At 46.8% G+C, this 14,403-nt stretch overlaps 1 protein-coding gene across 1 annotated transcript; it reads right to left on the reverse strand.

The window, feature by feature from the left end:
- Positions 1-502: 502 nt before the first annotated feature.
- On the reverse strand, positions 503-2,584 carry LOC123445668 (cytochrome b5-like). The gene is made up of 3 exons (XM_045122690.1): positions 2,366-2,584; positions 1,134-1,200; positions 503-1,036 (listed from the first exon to the last, which is right to left on the reverse strand). Exons 1-3 carry the CDS (start codon positions 2,459-2,461, stop codon positions 780-782), a joined length of 420 nt encoding a protein of 139 aa, XP_044978625.1. The 5' UTR covers positions 2,462-2,584; the 3' UTR covers positions 503-779.
- Between the last annotated feature and the right edge of the window lie 11,819 nt (positions 2,585-14,403).

A 14,403-nucleotide genomic window follows, 5' to 3' on the forward strand; every position in this document is an offset into this window, starting at 1 on the left:
TTTGGTGCACCTACAGGCCATCCAGTGACAACATCCAACACCAGAAACATGTACTGAAATTGTGTTGAGCAATTCGAGCTTTGTAAAGTTTTCGAATACTCAGCATCTCATTACCTTGTAATACCAGACAAAGGCAGGCTCAGCATTTCATTTGTGGCATCATTTATCATATCTTACAAATGTGCTTTTGTTGTTCTCAATGCAGCTGTTAAATGTGGTCAAGACGTCAGGTTATATCCAAGTGTAACATGTGCATCAGCATGACTGAAACCTTTGCCACAATTTTCATGTGTATGACATGTGGGACCTAGCTAAATGAAACCGGCACTTTTCTGAATATTAACATGTCGATTTGCCTCTTATTTCTGTGCAAGATGTAGCCCTGCCACTGCAACAGCAGTACAAATTTGGTGCACCTACAGGCCATTCAGTGTGACAACATCTAGCACCAGAAACATGTACTGAAACTGTGTTGAACAAGGGACATAAACACAGTGACACATTACACAACTAACCACATCAAATTAAGAATATGCATGTCTCAACATTCACCAGCAATATGGAAAATATAGCCAAGTATCTAATCCGTTTTACCCGAGTCATGATTCAACAGCGGACGTCTTAGAACCATAACGCAACGACGGGTCGAGAACAGTTCCCAGATTTCATGACAGGACAGTGACGCTGGTACAAAATATGCAAATCCCCACTAAAAACTTATTCAGCTCTTGAACCCTTTCCGAATGACTGACTGATATGACTGATATAAGATGACGGTACTAGACAGACTCCGACTTGGTGTAGATCCGTACGGCGACGGCCAGGCCCAGTATCGCCAGGGGGACCAAGAACTGGAGGATCTTGATGATGAACTCCGGGGTCTTGTCCTGGTTGTAGTGTGGCTGCTTGGGCGGCATGTACTTGACCTTGGTGGGTATCGTGGTCGCGTCGATCTCGCCGACATAGTACTCGTCCATCATCGCCCGAGCGGTCGTGCTGTGTCCCACATCCTCAAAGTCATCGGTCGCGTCCTTGGCTGCAGTGTAAAAAGAGCAAATCTGTAAGCTGAATTGCATTCCCTTGTTTGCAGCCTTGTTTATTTATTACCAAAGAAAGATGCGATGGGGCAGTACCAGTTGAAGACAGCAGGACGTCGTCGCCTCCAGGGTGGTCATCAAGGAACTTGGTCACATTGTACACCTACAGGAGCATGGCATGTTCTTCAGTGAGTCTTGGTTTTCACAATTACACGACACAAGAAGGCCTTGCGGATATAAAAAAGCATGTGCATGGCACTTCATAACTGCAAGTCACGTAGGTTTCCCTACAAGGACTGTCACGTGTATAGAACTGCAACAAAGTTGTAAATCATGTGCAGGAAAACATGAGAAACAAGAAGTGCACACTTGAGGCTGCAACGCCCAGCTTTTGTAATTAAGCCAGAAAAATATTTCTGGTCAGGTCAGCATCTTCTTTGGAAAAGCAGGGTTGAAGAAGACGACAGATCACCAACCGACGTTGACGCGCAAGCACGCGGCCAACCAAATCGGTACAATGGCAACATTCAACAAGAATGAAGGCCATAATTACATGCCAGCTATTAATTAGATTGGATGTAGAGCGCAAAGAATGATAACAGGGCCTCAGCGGAGATATCGGTGTAGTGAATGTGAAGCGGTTGAGCAGTATGTATGGATGGGATCTAGTGAAACCAGTAGCAGGATGGCTAAAGGGAAGCCCAATTGGTCAGTAGGCAATCGCAACTAACTGCCCTCAGTGCATAGCGGCAAGTGGATCGTCCTTGGCAGGCGAGATGAAGACAAGACCAGCTGACTCTGTTTGTCATTATTTTAGCCATACGGTGCTTAGTCTAGCAAACATATACATACATATAAATGTTTGAAGAATTACTAGTATGAGATTGAGCTATTATACAGTAGAGTAGTAGTCGTAATTAACAAGGTTTACAGCATGTGGGCGTCAGGTTGGTAGGGGTCGGATCTGCTTAGATGCGATCCGGAAACCAATCCATCCCTAGTAGAGTATGTAGCAGAATTGTGATAGATGAAGCAATTGATGAGCAGCAGCAGCAGCAGCAGCAGTAGGGTTGGTGGAATTAGAAGAAGGAATTGGGAGGCGAGAGTTGGCGGCGACATGAGATCGTCGGTTAAGTCGGCCTCGGCCTGGGTGAATAATTGGAGGCTGGTAGGAGACGGGATGAGGGAGGGAGGGAGCGAGGAATCCGCGTGTGTAGCCGCAGGGCCGGCGGATCAGGTGCGGGTGCCGGCGGAGATCCCGAGGAGGAAAAGGAAACAAGAGAAGGGCGGGCGGATCTCGAGGAAGAGAGGAGGAAGGAAGGGGATACCTTGCCGGCGATGACTAGCCAGCAGTCGTCCTTGGAGGCGTGCTTGGCGACCTCCTCGAGGGTGAAGACCTTGGTGGTGGAGGAGGAGGACGACATGGCCGGCTTCCGAGGAGGAGGAGAAGGAGGAGCTCCTCCTGGACCTGGACCTCGAGTCAAGCGAGCGTGATGGGGTTTGTTTGGGGAGGGATGGATGGATCCAAGGGGGAACGGAATTGATTGATATCAGGGGAGGGGAGCGGAGGGGAGGTGGGCGTGTGGTGGCGGCGGGTAGGTGCGTGCGCTATGGGTATGGGTATGGGTATGGTGGGCCCCTCCTGTCATCGTCTGGGAGGCTGTGGGGTTGACCCACCTACCCCCGGCCACCCGCCCACCCACACCATCCATCCATCGGCATCTGGACCGTGCTCTGTGGGCGCCGCAAAACAACAGTAGTAGTAGTAGTATGAACCCGATTTGTACTGTACTGCATTAGGTCTATCTCTATCAATAGGGGAAAAAATTATACTATATAGGATTTATTTTACCATCTCGACCACAAACATTCAGCCAAAGAGCTTTCAAAAATTATCAAGATGCTATCCCGGTTCACCATCTCGAACCCCTGCTCATAGAGGTGGAATGTGGGTACGTATATTTATAAGAATGAATGTATGCGCGTAGTTTATACGAACGCTCATGTTTTATTTCTTTTCTACCACCCGTGTCATGTGCCCGCGCGTATGGCTTAAAATAGAAATACTCATGCTAATAATCGTGTCTATCGTCCACGCACGCACCCACAAGCATGCGCACACACTCACGTCACACGACGACTACCATGACCGGTGCCATGCCACTTTTAAATTGATCGATAAGGATATTTACATATAGTGTTATCTTAGAAATGCTCCATGACGCCGCCTCCACCCCTAGCGCCAGCTTCCGCTAGGGTCCCCCCGCCTTAACCCCGTCGCCGTCGCCCGCCATTGCCTTCCGGTCGTCGGTCGCCCTCGCCCGGAGCTCCGCCCCTCCCCCTCCCTTCTCTAGATCCCGCCCTAGCGCCGCCTCCCCGGGAGACGGCCGGGGCGGCCCGAGCTCCTTCCTCCGTTGGCCCCTTCCTTCCTCCTGCCCCTCCCGCCGTCATCGACCCTGGCCCGGGTGGTGTCGGCGACGGCGGGATCTCCTTTCCCCGTACACGTGTTTCCCCTTCCCTAGGCAGGGGGGCAGCGGTCCGGCGACCCGGTTGTGGTGGACGGCGGCGGGTGGGGTGGCGGCGCTGCTCCTCGGCGGCAGGGCGGCATGATGGCGTCGGGTGGCCGGCGGCACGCCCTCGGCCCAGATCTAGGCCCTGCAAGCCCCATCTGGGTCCTAGTGGGCCGGCACCCGACGCGTCTACGATGTCTTTTGCGTGGTGGGGAGGAGGAGCAGCTTGGACGGGGGGCTGCGACACCGACGATGTGCTTGTTGTAGGAGCAACTTGGACGGGGGGCAGCGACACCGACGATGTGCGTGTTGTAGCGCGATGGCGGGAGCTTTTTGCGGGCTATGAGATCCTGGCCGGGTCTGTGGACCCACGGGCCTGGTATGCTCCTGCTATTGTGTCCGGTCGGCTACGATCATTGACAATGGAGGTCGAGCCCTCCCGCATGCCGACGGTGCTGCTGTTCCTAGTCCCGACTCCTTTTCGTCGCTATGCAGGCCTCACCTTGCGATGCCGTGGTGAGTAATACGTCTCCAACGTATCTACTTTTCCAAACTCTTTTGCCCTTGTTTTGGACTCTAATTTGCATGATTTGAATGGAACTAACCTAGACTGACGATGTTTTCAGCACAATTGCCTTGGTGTTATTTTTGTGTAGAAATAGAAGTTCTCGGATTGACCTGAAAATTTACGAAGAACGTTTCTAAAATTAATAAAAAATATTAGCGAAACAATTAACCGGAGAGGGGCCACCACCTGGCCACAAGCCTTGGTGTTATTTTTGTGTACAAATAGAAGTTCTCGGATTGCCTTAGGTGCTTGTTGCCGCCGTTGCCGCGGCCGCGGTCAGCACCGGCTCGTCAGCATATCCTCAGATGATGCTGCCGGAATCGCCACGCGCGTCTTCCACGCAGCCGATTCCCGGCTTCCACGTCTACATGCAAGGCAGCCGCTTCTCTAGGGAATGCTTGCCGGATGTGAGCATCGTGGTCCCTGATACGTCTCAAACGTATCTATAATTTTTGATGGTTTCATGCTGTTATCTTGTCAACTTTGGATGTTTTATATACCTTTTATATCTTTTTGGGACTAACTTATTAATTCAGTGCCAAGTGCCAGCTCCTGTTTTTTCTGTGTTTTTGACTCTTTTCAGATCTGATTTTGGAACGGAGTCCAAACGGAATAAAATCCCCGAAATAAATTTTTCCAGAACAGAAGAAGATCGGGGGACTTGAGGACCAAGGCAGGGGGCCCACAGGGAGCCCACAAGCCCTGTTGCCGCGGCCAGGGGGCCCGCGACAACCAGGCTTGTGGCCTCCCTGGCGCTCCCCTGCCCTAGCTCTTTGGCCTATAAATTCCCTAAAATCACAGAAAAAATCAGGGCATCCACGAAAACACTTTTCCGCCGCCGCAAGCTTTCGTTTCCGCGAGATCTCATCTGGAGACCCTTTCTGGTGCCCTGCCGGAGGGAACTTTGGAGTTGGAGGGCTTCTACATCAACATCATCACCTCTCCAATGACTCGTGAGTAGTCCACTTCAGACCTACGGGTCCGTAGTTAGTAGCTAGATGGCTTATTCTCTCTCTTGGATCTTCAATACAAAGTTCTCCATGATCTTCATGGAGATATATCCGATGTAATCCTCTTTGGCGGTGTGTTTGTCGAGATCCGATGAATTGTGGATTTGTGATCAGATTATCTATGAATTATATTTGAGTCTTTGCTGATTTCTTATATGCATGATTTGATATCCTTGTAAGTCTCTCTGAGTCTTGGGTTTTGTTTGGCCAACTAGATCTGTGATTTTTTGCAATGGGAGAAGTGCTTCGTTTGGGTTCATACCATGCGGTGACCTTTCCCAGTGACAGAAGGGGCAGCAAGGCACACATCGTGTTGTTGCCATCAAGGATAACAATATGGGCTTTCATCATAGATTTGAGGTTGTCCATCTACATCATGTCATCTTGCTTAAGGCGTTACTCTGTTCTTATGAACTTAATACACTAGATGCATGCTGGATAGCGGTCGACGTGTGGAGTAATAGTAGTAGATGCAGAAAGTATCGGTCTACTTGTTTTGGACGTGATGCCTATAGATATGATCATTGCCATAGATAACGTCATCACTTTGCGCGGTTCTATCAATTGCTCGACAGTAATTCGTTCACCCACCGTCTACTTGCTTTCATGAGAGAAGCCACTAGTGAACACTATGGCCCCCGGGTCTATTCACAATTATCGTCTCCACTTTTACTTTTACTTTGCTTTGTTTACTTTTTGCTTTCAGTTCTCACTTTGCAAACAATCTATAAGGGATTGACAACCCCTTCATAGCGTTGGGTGCAAGTTCTTTGTGTTTGTGCAGGTACTTGTGACTTGACGCGATCCTCCTACTGGATTGATACCTTGGTTCTCAAACTGAGGGAAATACTTACCGCCGCTGTGCTACATCACCCTTTCCGCTTTGAGGGAACACCAACGCACGGCTCCAAGGCCGCGGGGGAATCCTTTGCATATTTGCCAAGGAAGTCCCTAAAGGCGTAGCCCGTAGCAGAAGGATTCCTGGCGCCGTTGCTAGGGAAGGTCTTTTGTTGCCGTAGCAGAAGTATTTCTGGCGCCGTTGCTGGGGAGAGATCAAGTCAAAATCTATCCAAGTAGGTGTCACAAAATCATCTCTTGCATTTACCTTTTTTGCGAGTTGCCTCTCGTTTTCCTCCCCCCCCCCCACTTCACATTTGTTGTTTTCATTTGCCTTTCTCCTTTGCCGTTTTCTTTTGTCTTTTTGCTGTTCTCTTTTACCCGTTTCACTCGCTTACTTCTTGCTCGTTTGTGTGTGGGATAGTCCATCAATGGCTAGACCCACCACTCCATACGATACCCCTGAGAACAAAGTTCTCAATTTCAAGCAGAATGAGGAAGAAAATTTAAAGGACGCTTGGTACAGAATTTGCAATGCTCAAAGTAGATCTACTCGTAAGCAATCCACTACCGTTCTTCTTCGCAATTTTTTTTGTTGGAATCTCTCCTTGGAATAGGTATATTCTTGATACCATCATAGGCGGGAATTTTTTGGGGAGCCATACTGTTGACTCCTATGGAGCTATCATGAATTTGGTAGGCTCACCCCCGCTCATGGTTAATGGAACTACCTTGACCTTGGAACACGTGATGCAAAGGCTTGACGCTATTGAAAACAAAATTGCCACAATTGAACTTATTGAGGGTTTGGATAGAAAGATCCACAATCAAATTACTCAATACGGATCCAAAGTGGGAATGGTTTTGAAAAATTTAAGGGAGAAGGAACCTATAGTTAATGATTCCTCTAGAATTGGCAAACTAGAAGATGTCATCACCAACTTGGGTTCCGCTTTTGCCGCTGTCCAAAATACTCCAAATCTCAAAAAGACCGTCAAGTCTGTTTTTGTTCCTAAAGCTAGTGGTGAGTCATCCAATAAAGATGAAGATCTTAAGATGATAAATGATCACACTACTTATGGTTTGAGCATCAAAGATGACTATAAGTGATTCCATCACCTTATGCCTAGCTAAGGGCGTTAAACAACATCACTTGTTGGGAGGCAACCCAACGAATCTATCATTTTTCTTTCTGTTTTATGTTTTCCACACTTTCATAATTCTGTTATGATTGTGTTTTTTGTGTTTTTTTTGCGTTTGTGCCAAGTAAAACCGTTATGATTAGTCTTGGGGATGATCGTTTGGTCATGCTGGAAAGGACAGAAACTTTCTGCTCACGAAAAGAATTTTCATTTTTTTTCTGTAAGAGCTTTTGAGTTGATTCTTTTTTATGCTGATTGCTACGCAAATTCTTCAGACTGTCGTAAGTTTTCAGAATTTTTGAAGTCGTAAGTTTTCAGAATTTTTGAAGTAACAAAAGTATACGAAGTATACAGATTTCTACAGACTGGTCTGGTGTTAACATATTCTGTTTTTGTTGAGTTGGTTGCTTATTTTGATGAAACTATTGATAGTATCGGGGGGTATTAGCCATGGAAGATTGAAAATACAGTAATACAACATCAACATAAGTAGAATTTAAGTTTTCTACAGTACCTAAGGAAGTGGTGGTTTGCTTTCTTATACTAATGTTATCATGAGTTTCTGTTTAAGTTTTGTGTTGTGAAGTTTTCAAGTTTTGGGTGAAGTTCTTATGGACAAAATGTTGGGGAACGTCGCATGGGAAACAAAAAATTTCCTACGCGCACGAAGACCTATCATGGTGATGTCCATCTACGAGAGGGGATGAGTGATCTACGTACCCTTGTAGATCGTACAGCAGAAGCGATAAGAGATCGCGGTTGATGTAGTGGAACGTCCTCACGTCCCTCGATCCGCCCCGGAACAATCCCGCGATCAGTCCCACGATCTAGTACCGAACGGACGGCACCTCCGCGTTCAGCACACGTACAGCTCGACGATGATCTCGGCCTTCTTGATCCAGCAAGAGAGACGGAGAGGTAGAAGAGTTCTCCGGCAGCGTGACGGTGCTCCGGAGGTTGGTGATGATCTTGTCTCAGCAGGGCTCCGCCCGAGCTCCGCAGAAACACGATCTAGAGGAAAAACTATGGAGGTATGTGGTCGGGCAGCCGTGAGAAAGTCGTCTCAAATCTGCCCTAAAAGCCCCATATATATAGGAGGGGGGAGGGGGGCCTTGCCTTGGGGTCCAAGGGAACCCCAAGGGGTCGGCCAAGCCAGGGGGGAGGACTCTCCCCCCCCCCAAACCGAGTCCTACTTGGTTTGGTGGGAGGGAGTCCTTCCCCCTTCCCACTTCTTCCCCTTTTTTTTTCTTCCTTTGATTTTTTCTTCCTTGGCGCATAGGATTTGGTGGGCTGTCCCACCAGCCCACTAAGGGCTGGTGTGACCCCCACAAATACCTATGGGCTTCCCCGGAGTGGGTTGCCCCCCTCCGGTGAACTCCCAGAACCCATTCGTCATTCCCGGTACATTCCCGGTAACTCCGAAAACCTTCCGGTAATCAAATGAGGTCATCATATATATCAATCTTCGTTTCCGGACCATTCCGGAAATCCTCGTGACGTCCGTGATCTCATCCGGGACTCCGAACAACATTCGGTAACCAACCATATAACTCAAATACGCATAAAACAACGTCGAACCTTAAGTGTGCAGACCCTGCGGGTTCGAGAACTATGTAGACATGACCCGAGAGACTCCTCGGTCAATATCCAATAGCGGGACCTGGATGCCCATATTGGATCCTACATATTCTACGAAGATCTTATCGTTTGAACCTCAGTGCCAAGGATTCGTATAATCCCGTATGTCATTCCCTTTGTCCTTCGGTATGTTACTTGCCCGAGATTCGATCGTCAGTATCCGCATACCTATTTCAATCTCGTTTACCGGCAAGTCTCTTTACTCGTTCCGTAATACAAGATCCCGCAACTTACACTAAGTTACATTGCTTGCAAGGCTTGTGTGTGATGTTGTATTACCGAGTGGGCCCCGAGATACCTCTCCGTCACACGGAGCGACAAATCCCAGTCTTGATCCATACTAACTCAACTAACACCTTCGGAGATACCTGTAGAGCATCTTTATAGTCACCCAGTTACGTTGCGACGTTTGACACACACAAAGCATTCCTCCGGTGTCAGTGAGTTATATGAGCTCATGGTCATAGGAATAAATACTTGACACGCAGAAAACAGTAGCAACAAAATGACACGATCAACATGCTACGTCTATTAGTTTGGGTCTAGTCCATCACGTGATTCTCCCAATGACATGATCCAGTTATCAAGCAACAACACCTTGTTCATAATCAGAAGACACTGACTATCATTGATCAACTGGCTAGCCAACTAGAGGCATGCTAGGGACGGTGTTTTGTCTATGTATCCACACATGTAAATGAGTCTTCATTCAATACAATTATAGCATGGATAATAAACTATCATCTTGATACAGGAATTATAATAATAACTATACATTTATTATTGCCTCTAGGGCATAATTCCAACAGTCTCCCACTTGCACTAGAGTCAATAATCTAGCCCTCACATCACCATGTGAATTACATTGTAATAAATCTAACACCCATACAGTTCTGGTGTCGATCATGTTTTGGCCGTGGAAGAGGCTTAGTCAGCGGGTCTGCTACATTCAGATCCGTGTGCACTTTGCATATATTTACGTCCTCCTCCTCGACGTAGTCGCGGATGAGGTTGAAGCGTCGTTTGATGTGTCTGGTCTTCTTGTGAAACCTTGGTTCCTTTGCTAAGGCAATGGCACCAGTGTTGTCACAGAACAAGGTTATTGGATCCAGTGCACTTGGCATCACTCCAAGATCCGTCATGAACTGCTTCATCCAGACACCCTCCTTAGCCGCCTCCGAGGCAGCCATGTATTCCGCTTCACATGTAGAATCTGCTACGACGCTTTGCTTGGGACTGCACCAGCTTACTGCACCCCCATTAAGAATAAATACGTATCCGGTTTGCGACTTAGAGTCGTCCGGATCTGTGTCAAAGCTTGCATCGACGTAACCTTTTACGGCGAGCTCTTCGTCACCTCCATACACGAGAAACATCTCCTTAGTCCTTTTCAGGTACTTTAGGATATTCTTGACCGCTGTCCAGTGATCCACTCCTGGATTACTCTGGAACCTGCCTGCCATACTTATGGCCAGGCTAACATCCGGTCTAGTGCACAACATCGCATACATGATAGAGCCTATGGCTGAAGCATAGGGGACGGAGCGCATATGCTCTCTATCTCCATCAGTTGCTGGGCACTGAGTCTTACTCAATCTCGTACCTTGTAACACTGGCAAGAACCCTTTCTTGGACTGTTCCATTTTGAACCTCTTCAAAACTTTATCAAGGTATGTGCTTTGTGAAAGTCCTATCAGGCGTTTTGATCTATCCCTATAGATCTTAATGCCTAGAATGTAAGCAGCTTCTCCTAGGTCCTTCATAGAGAAACTTTTATTCAAGTAACCTTTTATGCTCTCCAAAAGCTCTACGTTGTTTCCAATCAGCAATATGTCATCCACATATAATATTAGAAACGCCACAGAGCTCCCACTCACTTTCTTGTAAATACAAGATTCTCCAACCACTTGTATAAACCCAAATGCCTTGATCACCTCATCAAAGCGTTTGTTCCAACTCCGAGATGCTTGCACCAGTCCATAAATGGATCGCTGGAGCTTGCACACCTTGTCAGCATTTTTAGGATCGACAAAACCTTCGGGTTGCATCATATACAATTCTTCCTTAAGGAAACCGTTAAGGAACGCCGTTTTGACATCCATCTGCCAGATTTCATAATCGAAAAATGCAGCTATTGCTAACATGATTCGGACGGACTCAAGCATCGCTACGGGTGAGAATGTCTCATCGTAGTCAACTCCTTGAACTTGTGAAAAACCCTTTGCCACAAGTCGAGCTTTATAAACGGTCACATTGCCGTCAGCGTCCGTCTTCCTCTTAAAGATCCATTTGTTCTGAATAGCCTTGCGGCCCTCAGGCAGTACCTCCAAAGTCCACACTTTGTTCTCATACATGGATCCTATCTTGGACTTCATGGCTTCTAGCCATTTGTTGGAATCTGGGCCCACCATTGCTTCTTCATAATTTGCAGGTTCATTGTTGTCCAACAACATGATTGATAAGACGGGATTACCGTACCACTCTGGAGCAGCACGTGGTCTCGTCGACCTACGTGGTTCGACAGAAACTTGAACCGGAGTTTCATGATCATCATCATTAACTTCCTCCTCAACCGGCGTCGCAACGACAGAGGTTTCCCCTTGCCCTGCGCCACCATCCAAAGGGATGAGAGGTTCGACAACCTCATCAAGTTCTATCTTCCTCCCACTCAATTCTCTCGAGAGAAACTCCTTCTCGAGAAAAGCTCCGTTTTTAGCAACAAACACTTTGCCCTCGGATTTGAGATAGAAGGTGTACCCAACCGTCTCTTTTGGGTAACCTATGAAGATGCACTTTTCCGCTTTGGGTTCCAGCTTTTCAGGCTGAAGCTTTTTGACATAAGCATCACATCCCCAAACTTTAAGAAACGACAATTTTGGTCTTTTGCCATACCACAGTTCGTATGGTGTCGTCTCAACGGATTTTGATGGTGCCCTATTTAAAGTGAATGCAGCTGTTTCTAATGCATAGCCCCAAAATGACAACGGCAAATCAGTAAGAGACATCATAGATCGCACCATCTCTAACAAAGTACGATTACGACGTTCGGACACACCATTACGCTGTGGTGTTCCAGGCGGTGTTAACTGCGAAACAATTCCACATTGTCTTAAGTGAGTACCAAACTCGAAACTCAGATATTCACCCCCACGATCAGACCGTAGGAATTTGATCTTCTTGTTACGATGATTTTCCACTTCACTCTGAAATTGCTTGAACTTTTCAAATGTTTCAGACTTGTGCTTCATCAAGTAGACATAACCATATCTACTTAAATCGTCTGTGAAGGTGAGAAAATAACGATATCCGCTGCGTGCCTCCACGCTCATCGGACCACACACATCGGTATGTATGATTTCCAACAAGTCACTTGCACGCTCCATTGTTCCGGAGAACGGAGTTTTAGTCATCTTGCCCATGAGGCATGGTTCGCATGTGTCAAGTGAATCAAAGTCAAGTGACTCCAAAAGTCCATCGGCATGGAGTTTCTTCATGCGCTTTACACCAATATGACCTAAGCGGCAGTGCCACAAGAATATGGCTCTATCATTGTTTACTCTAACTCTTTTGGTCTCAATGTTATGTATATGCGTATCGCTATCGAGATTCAATATGAACAATCCTCTCACATTTGGTGCATGACCATAAAAGATGTTACTCATAGAAATAGAACAACCATTATTTTCAGACTTAAAAGAGTAACCGTCTCGCAATAAACAAGATCCAGATATAATGTTCATGCTCAACGCAGGCACTAAATAACAATGATTTAAGTTCATCACTAATCCCGATGGTAGTTGAAGTGACACGGTGCCGACGGCGATTGCATCAACCTTGGAACCGTTTCCTACGCGCATCGTCACTTCGTCTTTCGCCAGCCTTCGTCTATTCCGCAGTTCCTGTTTCGAGTTGCAAATGTGAGCAACAGAACCGGTATCGACTACCCAGGCACTACTACGAGAGCCGGTTAAGTACACATCAATAACATGTATATCAAATATACCTGATTTTTCTGTGCCCGCCTTCTTATCTGCCAGATACTTGGGGCAATTGCGCTTCCAGTGACCCATACCCTTGCAATAGAAGCACTCTGTTTCAGGCTTAGGTCCAGCCTTGGGTTTCTTCGGCGGATTGGCAACAGGCTTGCCGCTCTTCTTCGAATTGCTCTTCTTGCCTTTGCCGTTTCTCTTGAAACTAGTGGTCTTGCTCACCATCAACACTTGATGCTCTTTACGGAGTTCAGACTCTGCGACTTTCAGCATCGCAAACAACTCACCGGGAGACTTGTTCATCCCTTGCATGTTGTAGTTCAACACAAAGCCTTTATAGCTTGGCGGCAGTGATTGGAGGATTCTGTCAGTGATAGCTTCTTGCGGGAGTTCAATCCCCAGTTCAGCTAGACGGTTTGAGTACCCAGACATTTTGAGCACATGTTCACTGACAGATGAGTTTTCCTCCATCTTGCAAGCATAGAATTTATCGGAGGTCTCATACCTCTCGATCCGGGCGTTCTTCTAAAAAATAAACTTTAACTCCTGGAACATCTCAAATGCTCCATGACGCTCAAAGCGACGTTGAAGTCCCGGTTCTAAGCCATACAAGACTGCACATTGAACTATTGAGTAGTCCTCCTTACGTGCTAACCAAGCGTTCTTAACATCCTGATCAGCCGTAGCGGGTGGTTCATCTCCTAGCGCAGCATTAAGGACATAATCCTTCTTTCCAGCTTGTAAGATTAGCTTAAGATTATGAGCCCAGTCTACAAAGTTGCTTCCATCATCTTTCAACTTAGCTTTCTCTAGGAACGTATTAAAATTGAGGATGACACTTGCGTGAGCCATGATCTACAACACAAAAATATATTCAAAGTGGACTTAGACTATGTTCAGGATAATTAGAGTTCAACTTAATCCAATTATATGCTAAACTCCCACTCAAAAAGTACATCTCTCTAGTCATTTGAGTGGTTCATGATCCACTTACACTATCCCAAGTCCGATCATCACGTGAGTTGAGAATAGTTTCAGTGGTAAGCATCCCTATGCTAATCACATCGACTATATGATTCATGATCGACCTTTCGGTCTCATGTGTTCCGAGGCCATGTCTGCACATGCTAGGCTCGTCAAGCTTAACCCGAGTGTTCCGCGTGCGCAACTGTTTTGCACCCGTTGTATGTGAACGTTGAGTCTATCACACCCGATCATCACGTGGTGTCTCGAAACGACGAACTGTAGCAACGGTGCACAGTCGGGGAGAACACAATTTCGTCTTGAAATTTTAGTGAGAGATCACCTCATAATGCTACCGCCGTTCAAAGCAAAACAAGGTGCATAAAAGGATTAACATCACATGCAATTCATAAGTGACATGATATGGCCATCATCACGTGCTTCTTGATCTCCATCACCAAAGCACCGGCACGATCTTCTTGTCACCGGCGCCACACCATGATCTCCATCATCATGATCTCCATCAACGTGTCGCCATCGGGGTTGTCGTGCTACTTATGCTATCACTACTAAAGCTACATCCTAGCAAAATAGTAAACGCATCTGCAAGCACACATGTTAGTATAAGGACAACCCTATGGCTCCTGCCGGTTGTCGTACCATCGACATGCAAGTCGATATTTCTATTACAACATGATCATCTCATACA

Source organism: Hordeum vulgare, chromosome 3H (assembly GCF_904849725.1).
Source record: "Hordeum vulgare subsp. vulgare chromosome 3H, MorexV3_pseudomolecules_assembly, whole genome shotgun sequence".
NCBI classification, from domain to species: Eukaryota; Viridiplantae; Streptophyta; class Magnoliopsida; order Poales; family Poaceae; genus Hordeum; species Hordeum vulgare.